This window comes from Rattus rattus, chromosome 6 (genome assembly GCF_011064425.1).
Source record: "Rattus rattus isolate New Zealand chromosome 6, Rrattus_CSIRO_v1, whole genome shotgun sequence".
NCBI classification, from domain to species: domain Eukaryota; kingdom Metazoa; phylum Chordata; class Mammalia; order Rodentia; family Muridae; genus Rattus; species Rattus rattus.
Genome location: NC_046159.1, coordinates 78,240,060 through 78,263,863, shown reverse-complemented (window position 1 = coordinate 78,263,863; position 23,804 = coordinate 78,240,060). Strand labels below are relative to the sequence as shown.

General features: G+C 36.2%; 1 protein-coding gene across 2 annotated transcripts in view; it reads left to right on the top strand.

Annotated features, from left to right (window-relative positions):
• Nucleotides 1–23,804, top strand: part of Grid2 (glutamate ionotropic receptor delta type subunit 2) — a 1,431,657-nt gene that overhangs the window by 1,131,272 nt on the left and 276,581 nt on the right. For both annotated transcript variants that reach the window (XM_032906395.1, XM_032906394.1), the window contains exon 12: nucleotides 21,188–21,326. In XM_032906395.1, the coding sequence (XP_032762286.1) occupies nucleotides 21,188–21,326 (139 nt within the window). The remainder of the gene's footprint in view (nucleotides 1–21,187; nucleotides 21,327–23,804) is intronic.

The window sequence follows — 23,804 nt, the reverse complement described above, 5'->3', positions numbered from 1 at the left end:
GTATTCTCTTTTCTACCAACATGTAGCACACAGCCATAGCCGAAATCTAGTAGCAGAAGCCCCTATTGCTGATTCTATCTATGTGGTGCTGCCAAGTAGGCAATAAATAGTGATTTCATTTCCGATTTCATTTGCTACTCTCACAAAAGTCACAAAGGAAAAGGACCCAGGGAGGTACTGACTACATCCTGAACCCCAAAGATTGTGCCCTTCACTATTCAATCAACATGTTTAAAGTCATCTGATTTTCCTTCGCATGTTTGATGATGTTGCCAGCACCGTGTTCTATCAGGTTCATTTGGGACAGTTTGTTTCCACTTTTCTTTTCTTTTCTTTTTTAAAAATTTATTTCTTTATTGGATATTTTTTATTTATATTTCAAATGTTATTCCCTTTCCCTGTTTCCTGTCAATAAGCCCCCTATACCATCCCCTCCCCCTTCTTCTATAAGAGTGTTTCCCCTCCCAAACCACCCTTACTCCCGCCTCCCTGTCCCGACATTACCCTACTCTGGGGGTCCAGCAAGATCAAGGGTTTCTCTTCCCATTGGTCCATCCTTTGCTACATATGCAGCTGGAGTCATGGGTCTGTTCATGCGTAGTGTTTGGGTAGTGGTTTAGTCCCTGGCAGCTCTGGTTGGTTGGTTTAGTTATTCTTTTGGGATTGCAAGTCCCTTCAGCTCCTTCAATCCTTTCTCTAACTCCTCCAATGGGGACACTGTTCTCAGTTCAATAGTTTGCGGCTAGCATTTGCCTCTGTATTTGTCATGCTCTGGCAGAGCCTCTCAGGAGACAGCTATATCAGACTCCTCTCAGCATGCACTTCTTGGCTTCATCAATATTGTCTGGGTTTTGTGGATAGATAGATAGATAGATAGATAGATAGATAGATAGATAGATAGATAGATAGATAGATAGATAGATAGATAGATATGGGCTGGATCCCCAGGTGGGGCAGTCTCTGGATGGCCATTCCTTCAGTATCTGCTCCAAACTTTGTCTCCATATCTCCTCCTATGAATATTTTTGTTACCTCTTTTAAAAAGGACTCAAGTATCCACACTTTGGTCATTCTTTTTCTTGAGCTTCATGTGGTCTGTGGATTGTATCTTGGGTAATTGGAGCTTTTGGGCTAATATCCACTTATCAGTGAGTACATAGCATGTGTGCTTATTTTTTTGTGATTGAATTACCTAACTCAGGATGATATTTTCTAGTTCAATCCATTTGCCTATGGATTTCATGAAGTCATTGTTTTTGATAGCTGAGTAGTACTCCATTGTGTAGATGTACCACATTTTCTATATCCATTCCTTTGTTGAAGGGCATATGAATTGTTTCCAGCTTCTGGCTATAATGAATAAGGCTGCTATGAACATAGTGGAGCAAAGGTCTTTGTTTTATGTTGGAGCATTCTTTGGGTAAATGCCCAGGAGAGGTATACCTGGATCCTCAGGTAGTACAATGTCCAATTTTTTGAGGAAGCACCAGACTGATTTCGAGAGTGGTTGTACCAGTTTGCAATCCCACCAGCAATGGAGGAGTGTTCCTCTTTCTCCACATTCTCCCCAGCATCTGTTGTCACCTGAGTTTTTGATGTTAGCCATTCTGACTGGTGTGAGGTGGAATCTCAGGGTTGTTTTCATTTGTATTTCCTTGATGACTAAGGATGTTGAACATGTCTTTAGATACTTCTCAGCCATTCAATATTCCTCAACTGAGAATTCTTTATTTAGCTCTGTACCCCATTTTTAATAGGGTTATTTTACTGTCTGGAGTCTAACTTGATGAGTTCTTTGTATATTTTGGATATTAGCCTTCGATCAGATGTTGGGTTTGGTAAAGATATTTTCCCAATTTATTGGTTGCCTTTTAGTCCTAAAGATAGTGTCCTTGGGCTTACAGAAGCTTTGCAATTTTATCAGGTCCCATTCATTGAAACTTGATCTTAGAGCATAAACCATTGCTCTTTTGTTCAGGAAATTTTCCCCAGTGCCCATGTGTTCGAGACTCTTTCCCGCTTTTTCTTCTTTTAGTTTGAGTGTATGTGGTTTAATTAGAGGTCCTTGATCCACTTGGACTTAAGCTATGTACAAGGCGATAAGAATGGATTGATTTGCAGTCTTTTACATGCTGACCTCCAGTTGAACAAGCACCATTTTTTTTGAAAATGCTATCTTTTTTCCTTTGGATGGTTTTAGCTCCTTGGTCAAAGAAGTGACCATAGGTGTGTGGGTTCATTCCTGGGTCTTCAATTCTATTCCATTGATCTACCTACCTGTCCCTTACCTTCCAGTTTTTATCACTATTGCTCTATAATGCAACTTGAGGTCAGGGATGGTGATTCCCTGTTTTTCTTTTTTTCTAATTAATATTTTAGACAATGTAAAAATGCAAATTCAAATTTACCACTAAATAACAAATTACCAGGAGCCTAATTTTTATCTTCCTTACTGCTCATACCTGATATTTTATATTTACTAAGCTTTCATTTTCCCATGGCTTTTCTTTGAACGTGAGAGCTCATGACCCTTGTTCTCTTATCCCACTGTTCACTGGCCTGCTCATGCCTCATTTCTCAGGAAACTCCTCCTGTTTACTTTAACTTCTTAAATGGATGGATTATTAGCTGAGAGAATGAGAAGTGCAGGTAGGTCTCAAGAAACCCATGTCTAGGAAAGAGGAAGAATGCATGGACAAGGAAAGGACAAGGAAACCTCTGATCCTGAGGTTAAAATCTTATTTGGAGTTTGTGAACATGGATGTAAAATGTCAGGCTTGCTTCTGCGCTATTTCGCAGTTACAGTGGACTGCTCACACAGTCACATATAGAATAGGAAACATGTTGAGTTTCTCTAAATTTGGAAGCTCAGCATGAGGAGAGAAAGGAAGTCGAGGGAGGATGCAATAGATGGCATTCAAATCTCCGGATGTAAGCTGTCAGGGAGAAAGGGCAGTCTAGGAAAATAGAGAGGAATAAAGAAAAGTCACCAAGGTCAGAGAAGAGAGACCTTGTTCAGCCTTGATTTAAGAAAGAGTCTCAGATGATTCTAGATGACACATATAGGATTGAGGAAGGCTTGGAACTGAGCTATCAGAGGTTGATCCCAGCATTGATGTGGTTTTAATTTCTATAAGAGGTGGCAATATCATGAGGTTAAATTTAAAAAAAAAACAGGGCACAATTTGGGTATCCATAAAATGGCATTAGTAAATACTGATTGGTTTCCATTGCCTGACTAATGAGAGTTGTCTTCTTTTTCTAAAAATAGATTCCCATGTCTAAGGAGAATCATCACATTATTCTACATACTAATAATGGCAGGGGCTTCTTCTCATCATACTATAAATGAAGTCTAACTAGAAGTCTTTCAATAACACTATATGAATTCCATATTCTCACCCTAATATTTCAAGTCATTTCGTTTTCACAGAAAGAACACAGCAGATGGTTGTATCCTGTGCTAACCTGAAAATGGGTTTGGTATGGTGAAACTATTCCTCTGAAACCCAAAAACAAAACACTACCCTTACCACATTCAAGATAGGATAGAAGATAAAGAGAGAAGGGAAAAGACAGAGACAGAGTCACAGAGTCAGGGAGACAGAGACAGACACACAGAAAGAGGTCATTCTCCCTATCTCTCAGTGAGTATATAAACAAACCTCCAGAAAGTTCCAGTGCTGAAAATAAATCAACCATCCAGAAGGGATGGGTACTTTCATTCCATCATCTGTAAAGGAAGGCATGTGAACAGTGTAATCATTTCCAAAGTATTTGTTTAATTTTGTAAAATATGTTCATTTAAATGTAAAACATTTCAACTTCTATAGATACTTCAAATGGGCAGTATACTATAACATGTTCAACCACAAGAAATATAGAGAGTGTACACTGTCTTTTTAGTTAACTAATTAATTATCTGCATAGAACTAGATTGTGAAATACAAATTCTGAATTTTTAAGCCTATCAAAAGTTGATTTAATGATTGTGACATTTGCATAATTAAGGACTCTCCTGAATTTTAGGCAAACAGGAAAATGTTACATTTGCACAGAATAAAACTTAAAATAATAATTTTGTGCCTGTGTCAGGCGGAATTATCAATTTCACAATTTTGCCTGAGGACAAAACACTATTTTAGTTCTTTAACGACTTTTACAAGTAACATAATAAATACAGAACATGATTGATATGTTTGATGTAACAAATCAGTCACATCAGAATCATGATCCATGTCTGTGAGACTGCTGGCACCACAGGCTTACTCTGCATGTCCAATTTCCTGGTGACTCTGAGTGATCCTATAGGGCGGCAGACCCACTGAGTAGGGATCAGGTAGGGTTCTGCCTGATGCCTCATCTAGTAATCTGGACCTATAAAAAGACACTATCTCCAATTTGACAATAAAAAGAATAATATAGAGTAAAAAAAGTTCTCTTTTGTTTCCTCATCAATTTAGATTTTACTTGTGAAATATTTATATAAAGAAAACCACATGGCCACAATGTGCAACTCAGTACATTCTCAGCACTGGAATTCTTAAAGTAGCTATGTGAGAAAAGATAAAATGACACCAAGGATTAAATTCTCACAGCTTTTATCTCAGACTCCATTTGCTATCTACAAAGATTCCAGCAAATGGCTGTCAAGTTATCTCTTTCTAAATAATTAGCATTACAATGTAAACCACACTATCCAACATAAGGCTTGTACAATGCATCTATAGTCTAATGTACCATGAGACAAGTGTAGAGGTGCAGCATGATGATCTACCCATTCTATTCTCTAAGAACATTTGGAATATTTCTATCTGGGGAAGTTGTGGCTAATACTACTGTACATAGTCTCCTATGTGTCTGATAGCTGAACCACAACTGGTTTTCTGGGAGACTATCATATTATTAAAGTGGATGGATGAATGAATGTATTTAAAATTCCACTAAAAAAGCTATGAGAATTCTGTTAGCTTCTTATCTCTCCAGTACTGGATACAGTCATCTTTGGAAATGGTTCTGAAGCAGTATTTTACTTGAATTAATGTATTCCTTACAGGTAAAGATATTTTAACATTTCATACATCTAACATCATTCTGTCTTCTGTAAAAACTTTTCATCATTTTTCATATTCATGACTTTCCTTATTGCATATTTATTGATTTATAAAAGTTATTAACAAAGGAGGCATTCTTGTGTGGTAAATATCTTTTGTTTCTACTACTATTATTATTGTTGTTGTTATTCACTCTGTAATACCTTTTTAAATATAAAGTGGTTTTTTTTTCATTCTTTTTGTGCTTTAAGAAATATTTTTTATTCAAAGTTACAGATATGGCCTATGAAACTATTTTATGGATACTTTAGTACTATTTGTGACAAGCTATTCAGTATCAATTTTTGTATATCTTAAGTTATATACTTCATATTTTTGTAGATATATCTGTTTGGCCCAATTCTGTTTAATGAAAGGGCCCACTTTCTGCTCAGCACTGTGATGCCAGCCCTGTGAATCCTATGTATATGTATATGTGGGTAATTGCCATAAATCTACTGAGTCCAACGTTGTATCAATACCTAACCACCTTGTTTATGAATGCAGATACCAGAGCTGGGCTTTTTCTCCTTTAGGAGTGACTTAACTATTTTTTTTTTTTGTTTTTGCATTCTAAGCTTATCATCAGATCTATGTACTAGCATATGTAGAAGGGGTGTTCCCTGATCGCTGTTTTAAAATTGTGGGGCTGGTAATTCTGATGCGTATTCATCAGGGTAACATGGGTCCATCTACTCCTTCCTTAGGACTCCTCTTTTTTTAATTTATTTTTATTGGATCTTTTATGGATTTACATTTCAAATGTTAGCCCCTTCTCCCCTTTCTCCTTCCTCCGCTTCTATGAAGATACTCCCACTCCCACCCACCCACCCCAACCTCAGCATCTTGGCATTCCCCTACACTGGGCAAAGAAGCCTTCACAGGACCAAGGGCTTCTCCTATTGATGCCAGACAATGGCCATTCTCTGCTACATATGCAGCTGGAGCTATGGTTCCCTCCATGTATAGTCTTTGGGTAGTGGTTTAGTCCCCGGGACCTCTGGGGTGGGGGGATATAGTTGTTCTTCCTATGAGGTTGCAAACCCCTTCAGCTCTTTCAGTCCTTTCTCTAACTCCTCCATTGGAGTCCCCGTGCTCAGTCTGGTGGTGAGCTGCAAACATCCTCATCTGAATCAGGAAGGCTCTGGCAGAGCCTCTCAGGAGACATCCATATCAGGTTCCTGTCAGCAAGCATCAACAATAGTGAATGGGTTTGGTGACTGCATATGGGATGGATCCCCAGGTAGGGCAGTCTCTGGAAGACAAAGAGTGAAGCAGGGACTGAAGGAAAGGTGTCTTAACTGTTAGGAAGCTGAGTGTCTCACAAATTCTGTATTCAGAGAGAAAGAGAGAGATAAGGAAATGGGCAGGGAGCAGGCACCTGGGATTTCACCTGATACATTCTGATAACCTAATTTGAACAGTCTCTCTCTCTCAATGCTCAGTGATCTAATGAGGGATTGCACCTATCCATGTAGTCTGCCTTCTTTTCCTTAAAATTCTCTATAAAGTTCTCATATATTCGGTTGGTTTAGCATAGTAAATGTAAAATACTTCACATTTTTCACTATGGCAGTTGTATTTATATCTAATTCTCTAAATATTCGTTGTTATCATTCAAATGTAATTATTTTTGAACATTAATTGTTGCTATAAGATGGAAAACATAATAATTTGTTCTTTATCCTCTCAAGCTTCCTACATATTCACATTGGTAACACATTTTATTGTGTTTCTTTTTATTTTTTTAATGTTGCTTGTTTGTTACACCCAAATCAATATCAAGTGGAAAATATAACATCTGTTAGCATTAAAATAGTAAGATTTTGGTAGTGGAGGTAATAAGTACATTTGTCTACAGGTGACAATTGTCAGAAGAATGAGAAAGAATGTTTTCAGTTTGTAGATTATATCTAAGTTTGTTTTGTATTTTTAACATAAAGTGTTATATTTCATTTGTGCCTTTTTGATATTGACCTTAATAATCATCTAATCTCCACATTTTACTGGTAATATAATGAGTTACAATGAGCGAGTTTTCAGAGTCGGATGCTTCTTGTATTCACATAATGAGACCAATGAGGTTGGCTTTTGCTTATGCAGTTTTCAACATAATAATAGTCTTTTTGTCAATCATAATTATGTGGTAATTTTATTTTCTTAGAATAACTTCACTATGTTTGCCATCATAATTACACTTTCATTATAAATGAAAGGAGCAGTGTCTTATGTTTGTCCTCCTCAGTAAGAGTGTGTACAATAGTACCTACTCCTCAAATTTGATACATTTTGCCACAAGACCACTGGTTTTGAATCTTCTGAATCAATTTTAATTTTAGATTTGAAATGCTTAAGAGTTGCAAGACCATTCAATGTCTCAATGTCTTTTTCTGGCAGACTTCATCTAGATTATATTTTTCATGAGACCTTTATGTTCAAATTCATCAACATAAATGTACTTCAGATTTTCTCGCATCTTTCTAATATCTGTAACAGTGAGCCTTTTAATCACCTTCACACATCATGTCCATCAATCTTAAAAGCTACTTTTAGCCTTACACCAAAAGAGAAATTATCTTTCCCATTGGATCAGCCTTCTGTATTGTATTTCTTAAATTTTATTAATTTTTATTCTTATTAATTTTTACTCATACTTTTTAGTTTACTTGAACATTATTTTCATTTTTAAACTTGTTGAATAGCCCCTTGTTTTCTCATCCTCTTTTAGTTTCATTGCACTTTTCTCTAGAAACAAAATTATCAAAATTTTGGGTCAGGAGTAGTAGGAGAAACCTATCATCAGAGTCCTCTGGGAAAAAGTTAGAGAAGTGAAGACTAAGATAGATAGCACAAGTTCTACAGCATTACCTAGTCTCAAAAATTACTGTGGGACATCGACATCCAGTATCTTTATTATACTCCACCTAAAAGAGCTCACTTCTTTTATAAAATTTCCTTAATTCCTGGTTTGATAAATTTATATTTATCTATCCGTATGGCTACCCTGTTTTCATCAGCACTGTGTTTAAGCAAACCCGGAGTCCCAAAAGCCACTTAAACTTTGAAGGCTTTGGTGGAGGCATTGCTAGATTCTCAGTCACTTTTAAAAGTATATTTGTAATTTATTAAGATTTTACATGTGTGTATATAAAGTATTTTGATTATTATTTACATGTAGCATTGCTTGTTCTTACCCCCGCCCTTTCACTCTCACCTCACATTTCAAAAAAAAAAAGTCTTTCTACATTCAAATAATTTTTTGGTGATTCCTTAAGTTGAATTAGGGTTGCTTGCATGAATTCTCATGGGTAGTTACTTACTGAAGTGTGGTCAACTAACTAGAGGCTGAAATAATCACTGAAAATAATTATTCATCCTCATCGAGCAATCATTACATGCCAAAGGTTTGTGTAGTTCTTATGCAGATAACCATAAATGCTGTGACTTAACAAGTGAGAAACCATGTTACCTCCGAAAGAAAGCATTTTACATCACTTCTCTGTGTACTCTGGCTCTTTTTCCGGTCCCTCTTCTCTATGATCCTTGAGTCTTAGAAGAGATTATCTACTACTGAGGACTGACTGCCCAAAAGTTACTTCTGCATTTTGACCAGTTATGAGTCTCTGGGTTAACTATCACCCATTCCAAAAAGAAGCTTCTATAACCAAAACTAAGAGAATCCTTATTTGTCTGTATAAACAGATTCTTAGATGGCAACTTGACACTGTGTTCTTTTAATAACATAGCAGCTATGGATTTCACATTATATTCTTTGACTTTAGAAGCCATAGGCTTTTATTTCCTCTCTTGAGAATTAAGTCCCAAACTGACTTAGAAAGCAGTTGGTTACTCACAGCAATCATACCATTATTGCACAATGGGTATATCTTGCCCAACATGTCAATATGATAGCATGCAGGGTCTCAATCTGGAAGAAACTATTAATGCATTTTCTCTTCCTTTAAACTTTATAATAGTCTTCGGTAGTGTGAAGACTAGCCAGTAGGGAGGAAACTTTCAGTTGAGTCTAGCTCTCTCTGTGTCTCATAATCAAGGTGTATATTGTCTTCAACAATAAGATCTTCCCATATCAGCCTGATAGATAATCAAAAGCCCTATCAATAGCTTATATTGCTTTGAAAACCTGTGAGACTTTCTGAACAACAATTCACAAAGTGCTATCCCACTCTTAGCATTGAAATTTTTGCTTAATAAATTGTGGTTATGAGAGAAGAACCTTTATCTATTCATTCAGTATACTTCCAAATTTGTTTGCTTTGGTTTCAGTTTTTTTTGTTTCTTCCTTGGTTTGTTTTTGGTTTTGGTCAGGAACCATCTAGGAAAGGCAAATCCTGAGCAGTGAATTTCTTTAGATGGTTTCACCACAGAACTTCAGTGAGTGAGGCCTTGGAGGCAAGGACTGAGGGACGACATCTCAAAATTGAGTTTTAATATTGATGTGGCTTTCCTGTCGTTATGAAATTAATATAACAATCCCAAATAAAAGACCACCGTATTGGACAGGTTTTCTACAGTTCAATAAAGATGTACTGTCTTATAGAGATACTATATAAACAAATGATTTCTTAATCCCTGATGATGATTCTATAAGAATTCCTAAATTTATACCAATAATTATTGAGTCCTTTATAATAAGGGCTGCAATTAATGCTCTCTGTTCTGTGAAAACTGCAATTAGATCTCTGTCAGCTCTTACATGTCTCTACTTAATTGCTCTGAGATAGAAAGCAGGAATTGATACTGATTTACAACTTAGCAATACATTATATTATGTGGTAAAACCATTAACTAAAGGTCATAAAGGAACACTGGGTTTATTTATAAAAATTTCAATGTTGACTTAGATATAAGAATTATAGTTTTAGACTTTCAATGAATCTCTGAAGCTTGTGTCAGACAATGAATGTCTTCTTAGATGACTATTTTTTTTGCATTTTTTGGATATTTTCTTTATCTAAATTCAAATGTTATTCCCCTTCCCAATTTCCCCTTTGGAAACCCCCATCCCATACCCCACCCCCTGCATACATGAGGGTGCTCTCCCATCCACCCACCCACCCACTCTCTCCTGCTTCCCCACCCTGGCATTCCCCAACAATGGGGTATCCAGTCTTCACAGGACCAAGGGTTTCTCCACCCATTGATGCCCAACAAGACCATCCTTGGTTGGTAATTTAGACCTCAGACCCTCTGGGAGTTCTGGTTGGTTGATATTGTTGTTCTTCCTATGAGATGCAAACTGGCTCAGCTCCTCTGTCCTTTCTCTAACTTCTCCATTGGGGACCCTATGCTCAGTCCAATGATTGCCTGCAAGCATCCACCTCTATATTTGTCAGCCTCTCAGGAGACAGCTATATCAGGCTCCTGTCAACATGCATCTCTTGGCACACCCAATAGTGAGTGGATTTGGTGACTGCATGTGGTATGGATACCCATATCCAGCAGTCTTTGGATAGCCTTCCCTTCAGTCTCTGCTCCACACTTTGTCTCTGTATTTCCTCCTGTGAGTATTTTGTTCCCCCTTCTAAAGAGTACTGAAGCATCCACACTTTGGTATTTCTTCATCTTGAGCTTCAAGTGGTCTGTAATTACACCTTGGTTATTCTGAGCTCTTGGGCTAACATCCAATTGTCAGTGGGAGCATATCATGTGTGTTCTTTTCTGATTGGGTTAACTCACTCAGGATGATATTCTAGTTCATTCCATTTGTCTATGAATTTCTTAAAGTCATTTTTTTGATAGCTGAGTAGTACTCAGTTGTGTAAATGTACCACAGTTTTTGAATCGATTCCTCTGTTGAAGGGCATCTGGGTTCGTTCCAGCTTCTGGCTATTGTAAATAAGGTTGCTATTGAAAGACCCCCGGAGAGGACCTTTCCCTCAGGAGGAGTCCCAAGCGCCCAATGACCGAGCCGAGTCCACTCGGATGCAATCAGCAAGAGGGTTTATTGGAAAACACAGGTACCTGCGGGCACACAGTCTCTTCGGAGGACTTGCGCGCCCAGCAGCTCCAGCATGGGGCTTTTATAGGGATTGGGGAAGCAGAAGCGGGCGTACAGAAGCAGATGCATAGTTACGGGGATTGGTGGATTCAAACGAGGCACATAGACATGTTCACATATGATTGGCTATTTCACATGATGAGGTAATAAGGTATAGCTACACACATTGGCAGGTTTGGGGCGCCCTGGATGTCGGGGGCTGGGGGCTTATCTCTTCCTTCCAGGTGGCCTGTGAGTCAGATCAGGTACTCCTGGTCTGTTCTGCATTCCTTTCCTTTTATGGTCTGTTAGTTCGAGCGGCAGGGCGGGACTGCCTGGGCTTGCTTTTCACAGTGTTTAGTCCTGAGGTTGTGAATTTTGAAACACTCTTTTAACTTCATATTTTTAAACCTTAAATCTGTATAATTTTCCTTTCACTATGAACATAGTGGAGCATGTGTCCTTGTTATATGTTAGAGCATCTTTTGAGTATATGCCCAGAAGTGGGAGAGCTGGGTATTCAGGTAATACTGTGTTCAATTTTCTGAGGAAACGCCAGAATGATTTCCAGAGTGGTTGTACCACCTTGCAATCCCACCAATAATGGAGGAGTGTTCCTCTTTCTCCACATCCTTGCCAGCATCTGCTGTCACCTGAGTTTTTGATCTTAGCCATTCTAACTGATGTGAGGTAGAATCTCAGGGTTGTTATGATTTACATTTCCCCGATGACTAAGGATTGAATATTTCTTTTGGTGCTTCATGGACATTCAATATTCCTCAGTTGAGAATTCATTGTTTAGGTCTGTACCCCATTTGTAATACTGTTATTTGATTCTCTGGAGTCTAACATCTTTGTATATACTGGATATTAGCCCTCTTTCAGACGTGGGATTGGTAAAGATCTTTTCCCAATCTGTTGGTTGCTGTTTTGTCCTAATGACGGTGTCCTTGGTCTTAGAGAAGCTTTGGAATTTTCTGAGGTCCCATTTGTCGATTCTTGATCTTAGAGCATAAGCCATTGTTATGTTCATAAAATTTTCCCTTGTGCCCATATGTTTGAGGCATTTTCCCCACTGTTTCTTCTAGAAAATAGTAGATTCAAGTGTATCTGGTATTATATGGAGGTCCTTGATCCACTTGGACTTGAGCTTTGTACAAAGTGATGAGAATTGATTGATTTGTATTCTTTTACATGCTGACCTCCAGTTGAACCAGCACAAATTGTTGAAAATGCTGTCTTAATTCCACTGGATGGTTCTAGCTCCTTTGTCAAAGATCAAGTGACCATAAGTTTTTGGGTTCATTTCTAGGTCTTCAATCCTATTCCATTGATCTACCTTCCTGTCTCTGTACCAATACCACACAGTTTTTATCACTATTACTCTCTAATAAAGCTTCAGGTCAAGGAAGGTGATTCCCTCAGAAGTTCTTTTATTGTTGAGAATTGTCTTGGCTATCCTTGGTTTGTTTTTGTTTTTTTGGTTTGTTTTTTTTTTGTCATTTTTGTTATTCCAAATGAATTTGCAAATTTCTTTTCCTAACTCTATGAAGAAATGAGTTGGAATTTTGATTGGGATGGCATTGAATCTGCAGATTGTTTTTGGCAAGGTAGCCAATTTTACTTTATTAATCCTGCTGATCCATGAGCAGGGAAGATCTTTACATCTTCTGAGATCATCTTCAATTTTTTTCTTCAGAGACTTGAGGTTCTTGTCATATAGATCTTTCATTTGTTCGGTTAGAGTCAAACCAAAATACTTCATATTATTGGTGTCTATTGTGAAGAGTGTCATTTCCTTATGTTCTTTCTCAGCCTGTTTATCCTTTGAGTAGAGGAAGGCTACTGATTTGTTTGAGTTACTTTTATATCCAGCCACTTTACTGAAGTTGTTTATTATCAGGTTTAGGAGTTCTCTGGTGGAATTTTTTGGGGTCACTCAAGTATACTATCATATCATCTGCAAATAATGATATTTTGACTTCTTCCTTTCCAATTAATATCCCTTTAAGCTCCTTTTGTTGCTCTAAAGAAGACTTCAAGTACTGTATTGAATAGGTAGGGAGAGAGTAGGCAGCTTTGTCTATACCCTGATTTTAATGGGATTGCTTCAAGTTTCTCACCATTTAGTTTGATGTTGGCTACTGGTTAAATCAGGATCAGATAGACCATCTAAACAGCACTATAACCCCTAAGGAAATAGTAGCAGTCACTAAAATCTCCCAACCAAGAAGGGCCCAGGACCAGATGGGTTTAGTGCAGAATTCTATCAGACCTTCAAAGAAGACCTAATACCAATATTCTTCAAACTATTCTACAAAATAGAAACAAAGGAAACACTACCCAACTCACTCTTTGAAGCCACAATTATGATTATACATAAACCACACAAAGACCCAACGATGAAAGAGAACTTCAGACCAATTTCCCTTATAAATTCTCTCAAACTGAATCTAAGAACACATCAAAATAATGTATAAATGAACTTAAAGAAAAAAACCACATCATCATCTCATTAGAAGGGAAGAAAGCATTTGGCAAAATTCAAAACCTGTTCATGATAAAAGTCTTCAAAAGATCAGGAATTCAGGGCCCATATGTAAACATAATAAAAGCAATATATAGCAAACTAGTAGCCAACATCAAACTAGATGACTATTCTTAATGTAAATATTTGTTGTAACTTCTTATAAAATTTATGATTTGAATTTGTGTTTGAATTTATTGTGAACTTCTAGAACACCAGGTGATTTATTTTCCTGAAAAGATACAAAACCAAAACCAAACAACAACAACAACAAAAAAGCTAGGAGCAATGACATTAAGTATGCAGAAGGAGAATAAGATAGAAGTATTACAGAAATGAGGAGCTGAGCAGAGGAGGAGAGATAGATAAAGAAGAGAGAATAGCAGGGAGAGCGGGCAGCCTTCTCCTTACTATGGTACAGGTTTATTCAGAACAGTAAGGCAGCCTTCTTCTTACTGATAATGACAAAACTTTTTCCTTACTGACTTGTGTTTCTTCAATTTATCAGTCAAAGGGTAGAAGCCCTTTCTTTCTCTTTACAATCAAGGCTGCAGCTTATTTTTCATTCAGAATGAGTGACTTCATTCTGTGCTGGCACTTGGCTTTTGCCCCATCCACTATTCACACACACACACACACACACACACACACACACACACACACATACAAATGTGCATGTGTGTGTGAGTGTATGAGGGTGTGAGTGTGTGTGTGTGTGTGTGTGTGTGTGTATAAGTTGGTGGGACAAGTGTTTGGGTCCCACAGAAATTTGCGAATATATAAAGTACATGTGTTATATGAATGTGTGGTTTTGCTTATTTGCTTGTGTAGAAGTTTTTGGGTTTTTTTTTTCCTTTTGCTAGTGTGACTGTCCCCTCCTGTCCCTTCAATAAAAGTTAAATGTTCCAAATCACCCTCACTCCTGGCCAGCAAGTGGTAAGGTAAGGCTTCTGGGCAAAAGAGAAAGGAGTTCTAGTAATTTATCCTTTACTTAACCCTGGCTGTTTACCAATAGGGTGTTAATTCACAAGAGATGTGCAGCATCTGGCCTCAGAGTAACTTAGGGCTAAGAGAATTATCAAGCACAGAGAATTATAAAAAAAAATGAGAGTTAAGTTTTCTAGCACTTATCAAGCAGAGATTTATAAAATAAGCAAGAGTTAAGTATTCTTGCACTAATCAAGCACAGGGATTTATAAACTAAATAATAAGGAATTATGTTTTCTCGGTCCTTCATGGAGCATCAAACAATAATATAGAATTTAGTTTTTAGCACAGAGCAATAAGAAAGAGTTAAGTCTTCAACACTTTAATGAAGCACAAAACAAGAATAAAGAATTAGCTTTTTAACACAGAACAGTAAAATGACGTTAAGTAGTAAAATGAACCATAGAGATGTATAGAGAAAAGAAGCCAGCAGTGTTCAGCCACAGAATAAAGAAGAAAGTGTTTAGATTTTTAAAAGTCATCAACTTCAGCATCCAACATAGTTAGAGTTAAAATACTAGAGAGTATCAATATTTTTGCCTGTGTTTGACATCTGTGCCCACTTCAGCTCCTTCCCCTAAGCTTAGGGAGAGCCACCTAGCAGTTTTTAACTGCAGTTTTGATTAACTTACAAATTGTTCATGTGGCTTTTCACATAACCTTAATTTTGGTTAACTCTTTTCCTCTTCCTCATCCCTCACTCTGTCCCTATTCTGGTTTATAATTTTCCAGTATCGATATTCCTTCCTTCTACTTTCATATTCCAAGTTCTACCACCTTCCCCACTTCAACAACTCTTTCTAATGTCACGTTTCAAATTTGTCTTATCTATCTTAGGAAGATGAAAGAGACGCAAACACTAAGTCCCTTTTTAATATTATCATCTTATTAAGAGTGTTTTTTGTCCTAATTTTTCCACTATTTCTTTAGCCCTACAAATTCTATGTTAAGTTTTTCTGTTTTGCTTTTGTCAGAGCATTTTATCACTTCAACAAAAAGAGAAACTAATACAGCAATTGGTACTAAGTGGTGAGGCCATTGCTATGCGAAATCTAACACACCATGTACTTGGCCTTTTGAACGGTTTCACATTGAAATGTTTAAAATTTTGAGTTAGAAAGTCCTCATCACAATGGAAGCAGAGTTTAATAGGCCAGTCCAGTGGAAACTTAGAAGACAAGAATGTTGAGAGAAATAGAGACTGTGAGGACAGAGATCATAAGGCTTCATAAGGTAACAATGATTTCATTAGGAAGTAGGTTATAGCCCTTCATGTGATATTTAACCAGAAATCTGGCTTCATTCTGTTTATGGTCTGAAAATATAAGGCAAATATAAATTAAAGATAATGGACTAATGTGTTTGGTAGAGGTAGGATATATGAACAAATTTACAGTTTTAGACAAGGACTGTGCAATAACAAAGCAACTATAATTGTTAAAGACATTAACAATATGATACAAGTCTGATCCAAGCAGGACAGGTTCCAACAATACAGAAGTCCTGGTAGATGCTATATGGATCATGTTCCTAGTTTTATAGACATGAAAAATGCAAGATTGGGGGGTATCGTTGAGTCTTGTAAGCAATTTCAGAGAACTGCTGATACCAGGAAATCAATATGTGGCAGCGTCAGAATCTCTGCCAAAATCTCATAGGTGATACTGTGAGGTGAAGTTTGCTTGAAATAGAGACGTCAGATATTGGAGATGCTTTGATTATAGAACGTTTGTCAAGGTTAGCTCTCGGAATGTAATGGAGCCAACCCATGAAAAGGTTTGGTATGTTGCAGATAGTCATACTGGAGGCCTAAAGCTATCTAAATCCTTTGGAACATAGCCAATTTAACTTAAATCTCAGATGCCAGACATGGAGTGACAGAGTTTGAAGTTTTCACTGGTGGATTTTGATCTTGCTTTTGCCTGATCATTCACTGATAGTCACTGGTTCTTCTGTTTTGGAATAGGAATGTTTACTCTAGACATTGTGTTTGGATCAAAACTCTATTTTAATTGTATAGATATGCACAGTTAAGAGATTTAAAACGTTTAAACTATTAAAATAGTTCAAGTCTGTGGTAAGTATAGTTGAGCTGAAACATTTACATTACATCATGGTCGTAAGTCAATCAACATAAGAGGTGGAAGGTTATAACATGAAAGTGATGTTTTGGTGTGTCAGTTTAATAATGGGTAGAGTTGGTTACTATTAATCGTCAACTTGACAGAATCTATAATCACTTGGACAACAATAGGTGCTTATCTATACTGCATTAAGAGAGGTGGGAAGACTCTGTTACTGTGCTTTAGTGCCATTCCTTGGCTGAGATGTTTGCTTGAATACATAAAGTGAGCTGAGCAGCAACATGTATTCATCACTCTCTGCTTCCTGATTGTGGATTCATTGATACGATCTCCTTCAATTTCCTACAGCTTTGACTTTCCATCTTGGCGAATTGTATCATTGAACCATAAATCAATTTTTGTTCTTCTTTTTTGTTCTGCTTTTGCCAGAGTATTTTATCACAACAGTGTGAAAAGAAATTAAGAATTGCAGGTTGTTATGACACATTTAGTCCAACATTATCCAAACAAGAAGACAAGATTTCTGTTATTATTATTATCCCATTTCTAAGTGAGTATGTCAAAAGTATTTGGATTATACAAGAATATCTGAGCTACTAAGGGTTTCAAATTATATACCACAAAACCAGAAACTCAGCAATTGATTTTCCATGGTTGAAAGGATAAGGTCTTTATGGAGACAAACCTGCAATTAGCCTTTTCAATAATACAGTTGTTTTTCTACCTTTTTGTATATATCATTCAGACTTGGCCACATTTTACTCTTAGATTTCAATTTTCTATTTTGTTCAAAAATGAATATTAACTGAATTTAAAACTGAATATTCTTTAGCTCTCATCTTTTAAAAGCCAAGTGAAAATGCTTGTTGCTTCTAAAAAATATCTAAAAGGCATCATAACTGAGAAATGTTTTCTGTATATGAAAAATTAGCCTGAACTGAAAGTTCAGAAAACAGCTGAAGGATGTACTTACTCTATATTTAATATGCAGAAAAATTACATATAAGAAATAATGGTCAGAGTTAAACAGCCTGGTATAAGTAATTAAATGTTGTTAATATACTCATATATTATAGACCTAACAAGAAGGAATATTGTTCCTCTAATTTACTCGCTCTGTGAGTATAAGTCTAAATTCTTTTGCAAAGTCTATTAACATTTAATGTATTAAGTTGAGATGTGTAATATAACAAAATACTCAGACTCAGAGATGTGAAGGGTTGAAGACAAAAATCAAGGTATAAACAGATTTCATTTCTCCAGCAACATAACTGCTTTACTGTAGCTTCTTTCTGCTGTGTCTACTGCATAAACACACCCTCTGTGTTCTCTCTGTCTCCCAGAATGGCAGCCATATTAACATGATCTTTCATGACCTTGTTTTACTTTGATTCATTGAAGACTGCTTATTTAAATTGGCAAATTAAAAATTAGTGTTTTAACACATGAATTCTGTAAAGACAGAGTTCAGTTGGTAACATAGCATAAACTAAATTACCATTTGTCTAACCATATAATATAGGACAGGGACTATTCCTTTTCCAGAGACTACTATGAAGAAAGAAACAAACCAATATAAATCATGTGTGGACAATCTTAAAATCGTATACATGCTAAGCATATATACACATGCTAAGTATATATATATATATATATATATATATATATATATATATATATATATATATATGGTCCACAAATTTGAGAGAGATCAAGGGTGTCATGGAGGACTGGAGGGAGAAATGAGAAAGAGAAATTTATTTTACTATTTTTAGATTTCAAAAAGTTACAAATATTTAAAATAAAATTTAAAACTAAAGCCAAAAATGTTTATATGTTGCTGCAATAAAAACATATTAAATTATCAAAGGCAAAGGCCTTAACAGTATGTAACTGTAGGAAATTATATTAATAAAACACTGACAAAAGATACTTTTGAAGAGACATTTTTTAAAAATAAATTTTTAAAATTCTTGAATAGAAAAACACTTGTAAATTGAAAACAAAAGAATTCTGGCCATAAATATTTTAAATTCAAATCTTTGCATTAAACATAAATGTAACTTTTATTTTATGTATTTTTTCTTTGTTTGTTACTTTGTGGGTTCTTCATGGTTCTTCTTCTAACTGTCTCATAACCATATCTTCTCTGGCTCAACTCAGCTTCTCCTGCCTCAACTGTCACCAACTGTCTTCTCTTCTCACTCTGCTGTCTGACCAACTCTTTCATGCCCTAAATGCTATGTTCTGCTACCCATGAATTCTACTCCCAGCTCTCAGCCTCTGCTGACTTTTTATATCCTCTACTGTTTGCAAAATTTCAAGAGAAAACTGACACAGAAGGGCAAAGGGTCCTTTAATGATCCAGGCACATAGAATATTTTATGCTACAAATAAATTTGACAGTATGTTTTACAAACTGATTCAAAATAAGGTCAGATAAGTGAATAAGATTCTTCCATATAACATCTGATAGGTTTTGACAAAGATTACAGATTTGTCTCAGAGTAATGAGAAGCTACTGGGTGATTTGATCTGGGCACATCATGTGGGAGGTTTGATCTGGGCACATCATGACCTGACTTTCGTGGCCTAGAGTCCCATGGTGGAGCACTGACAGGGGTCAGAATACAGGCACGTTAAATATAGGTTTTATAGGCTGTTTGGTGGCAAAATCAAAAGCTGCTGGTTTAGATTTGAATATCAGCATTAGAAATAGTGAGATAAAATAGGTTTCAAATATTGATTTAAACATAAAGGTGTCAGGATTTGTTACATATAGAGAGATGAAACTTTTAAGGTTTTGTTCTAAGAAATGACATAATAGAAATGTTCCAGTTACTGGAATAATGTGAACTAGGTAGTTATGGAGGTAATTTGGACTTTAAATCAAATATTTTAAGTGCATCGAATTTAAGATCCCTATTAGATTCTGGGCAGAAGGAAGACATATAGGCTTTTGTCAATAGTTCTCCACAGAGAAGGACCAAACTATAAGTTTGAATGTTATCCATGTGAAATGTTGTTATATTTCCCATGAAGACATTAAGAAATATTTATTCACTTCAAGAGACCAAAGAAAGGATTTCATCTAAGTCTGCCTTAGAAAACCAATGAGATTGTTGAGTGTACTTACAGGAATATGAGTTTCAGATTATTTGCGGAAGCATAGCATGGGTGATTCAATAGTTATCAAAAAGTGACTAGCAACGTTGAAAAACTGCACCATTAAAGATGCTACACTCCTAGTCAATGTTCCCTTCCCATATTCTCTAAGACATCTCAAAGATCTTGTGCAGCTTATATGGCTTATATGAAGTATTTGTGGGTGGAATCTCAGAAGGAGAATCTAGTGATCCCCACACATCTACCTAGAGATATTAACAGTCCTATTTTCATTGTCAAAAGCTTTCTAACCATTGCATTATTTTGATTTCAACATTTACTTAGTTAGATCTCTATTACTATGATGAAATATTAGGACAAACACGATCCACACTGTGGTACATCACAAAATGATTCTGTAACAGGAGCTCAGACATGGCAGGAACCTGAAGGCAGGGGCTAATGCAAGGGAAATGGAGGGTTGCTGCTTATTGGCTTGTTCTCCATGGCTTTCTTAACCTACTTTCTTATAGAACTCAGGACCACCAGCCTAGGTATGACATCATCCACAATGGGCTGGGCATTCGATGATCAACCACTAAGAAAATGTCGTATCTTATGGAGGCATTTTCTCAATTGAGGTTCTCTCTTTTTTGGTGATTGTGATTTGTGTCAAGCTGAAATAAAACAAGGCATCATTGGCCATGGTTGCCATAGCAGTCTACTTTCTGCAAGCTGATGATCATTCCATGACTAGAAATAATGTTATTTAATCAAATGTAGATAATAGTCAAAGTCTTGCTAAGGTTGCATAGGACAAAAAAAATGTATACAGAATTTAAGCTTTTGAGAGACTTCGACAAGGACCTACATATGTATACATAATGAGAAACATGATTTTCAACAATGTTCTTATGAATGTCCAGTTAAGATAGGTACAGAAGAATCAAATGCAATAATACTGAAGTAAATAGTTGTGATACCAAGATTTTCAACAGCCTACACTTCCAAAGTAAAGATCCAATATTCCATTGAAAATATAAAAAGTATATTAAATATATGTATAGCAGTATTAATAGCTTGTAACTAGTGAATAACAGCCCTTGGAAGCAAATATATATATATGTATATATATATATATATATAAATTTTAGAATTACATGAGAAATAATTATAATTTCAACACATTTAGTATAATGTTTATCATACTTCTTTTAAACAACATCTCACAAAATTTCATAGAAGAGCATCAAAAACAAAGTATTAAAATATAGAGGTCGCCACAGTTGTCAAGGGAAATGCTTCATGTTGCCCTTTTTAGAATTGAATGTGTATGACTACAGTTTCTTAAAACGTATTGATGATGTTGTCATTTCTCCTCTTTCCACAGGTGGGGAAGTACCATACACAACTTTGGCAACCCGAATGATGATGGGGGCTTGGTGGTTATTTGCTCTGATTGTCATCTCATCTTATACAGCAAATCTTGCCGCTTTCCTCACTATCACCCGCATTGAGAGCTCCATCCAGTAAGTAGGCATAGATTCTAGGTGTCATCAAACATGACAAATGCTGGGCATGCCACAAGGAAAGCCCTCTGTTCATCCATGTGCACAACCTGATAATAAATTGTCACTCTCTTTTTAATGAAAGGCTTAATTCTATGATTATTCAGATATCAATCCTAAATAATTTATTTTATAAATAATTGTTGATTATAACTTAAATATTGGTTTCTGTATTTTTGTGGAAAGGTAATACATCATCAAAAATTTAACCTTCACAGAGAATAGCTATATCAGGGCAGGAGAAATTATACAAAACCATCCTTAACTCCAGTTTTCAGAGATCTCATATCATCTATTGGACTCTAACACCATTGCACATGCATAGTGTACAGAAATACATGGATGCATATGCATAAAAATAAATAAATCTTTTAAAAGTATACTATGTCAGAGAAAAACTATGAGAAAACAAAGTATAAATAATTTTATAAAATAAAATGCCTGTTTTATACGTTTGTACAATCAGAGTAAATCGTTAAAAGGTTAAATTCCCTCTGTAAATGAGGGGGTAGGGGATAAGGGGATGCTGAAAGACAAGAACAGAGAGGGGAAGAAAGGGTAGCAGGTAACAGACAAAATCTCCATTCTAGTGATCACATTCTGCTTGTCTGCCTTAATACCCACATGCTCATCGCTGTTCTTTTTCCAGCATCAGTAACAATGATGAATGGGAAGTGGTTTTTAACCATACACACTCACTTTCAGAAGTCTGTGCTTCAGATAATAAGAGCTTTTCCCACGAGGCCTATAAACCTGAGGCATTTTTTGCCTTCATGGTTTCATACTACAGGACCTGCAGTAGCATCATACAGTTTCTCCCCTAAATGGGCATCATGTTTTACACAGTGTATGAAGAGACATTCCCCTGAAATTGTCTTATTTAACCCCAAACAAAATTATCTTAATAAAAGGTTAACACTCATGGCTCAAAAGTGGTCAATACAAAATGAGAACAACTAGAAATGTAGAAGAATTTCTAAGAGTATAATTTCCCTTAAAGAAAAACACAAAACTTCTTGCCTCTAAGAAATATGTAAATGAATTCTGTTAGTGACCAGAAAGCCATTATAACAAAATGCCAAATCAAGAGTTAATTATTTATAAAGACGTACATTGTTTTTCTTCAATCTACAATCTGAAATTGAAGCCCCGAAAAGTCAGCTAGCGATACTCACAGGCATTCAATTCCTTTATCCATTTATGAAGATGATACTTCTAATTTCTCTCATCAAACCACGCTCCTCGAATTGTTTTATAATTGTTGCTTTAGTACAGAGCCTTTGTATCTTCCAAATCTGTACCGCTTATAGCCAGTTCTGAGTAATATGAATCATAAATGATGCTGAGTAAAATGCGGGAGATTGAATGATAATGAAAACTATTGTAATAGCCTGGGAAGAAAATTGATGAAATTAGTAACACCATAAAAATAATAACTATCATTTAATGATTAGTTACCAGATCCCAGGACCTGTGCTATTATATGCACACTGGGTCATTTAATGCTCATCATCACCTTCTAAAATCTATCCTATTCATGGCACTTTTTAACAAATGAAAAAAACTGAATATGAGAATCTAAGGAAATTTCACCTTCACAAAGTAAGTGTTAAAGAGGAGACCCTCAGGGTACCCAGCCCTGAGCCTCTCTTCCATGGCATTGCAACAGTTCTAATTTTCTGCACTCAAACTTTCATGTGCCATCTGTGTTTAGAGAAGGAAATTTCAGCATTAAGGATAAAGACTTATCAGTTACTAAGAATTCAGGGCAAAGGATTGACTTTATAGAATATTGTACAAACCCTCAATTGGTCTGAAGCAGTAGCAATAATGTTTGTGCCTACATGTCAACGTGAGTTATTTGCATCTATGGTTACTCTATGCCATTCTGAGCAAGATATTTTGGCATATCTGATCAAAGAAAAATTGAGCATGCAAATTGTGACAACCTGATATGCATATGCATTATATATAAATTCCTATAATTAGATTAGCTAACACATCTATTACTGCCCATAATATTTATTAAATATCCCCTAAGGGTTCATTTTGTAAACCTCTTTGTGCCTTTGGATAAGCATCTCCTTCCTTCCACCATTCCACAGATCTTTCACCACCGACCTGGTCTTTGTTTCCATGTATTTGTCTTTGTACTACAGCAATTGTGTTTCTGCGTTTGGCTCATTTCATTAGCTTAGTGATATCTCGGCTGATCAATGCCTTAGCAGATAGGAAATGGAAAAATTGCTTTTCAGAGCAAAGTGGAGTCTTAACCTTATTAAAATATTTTTTGCACCATTTCTTCCTTTCCTTCTTCTCTCCTAACCTTCTCAGGTACTCTCTTGCTGGTGTGTGTGTGTGTGTGTGTGTGTGTGTGTGTGTGTGTGTGTGTGCATGCATGTGTATGTGAGTGTGTATTCATAAGTATGTAATATAACC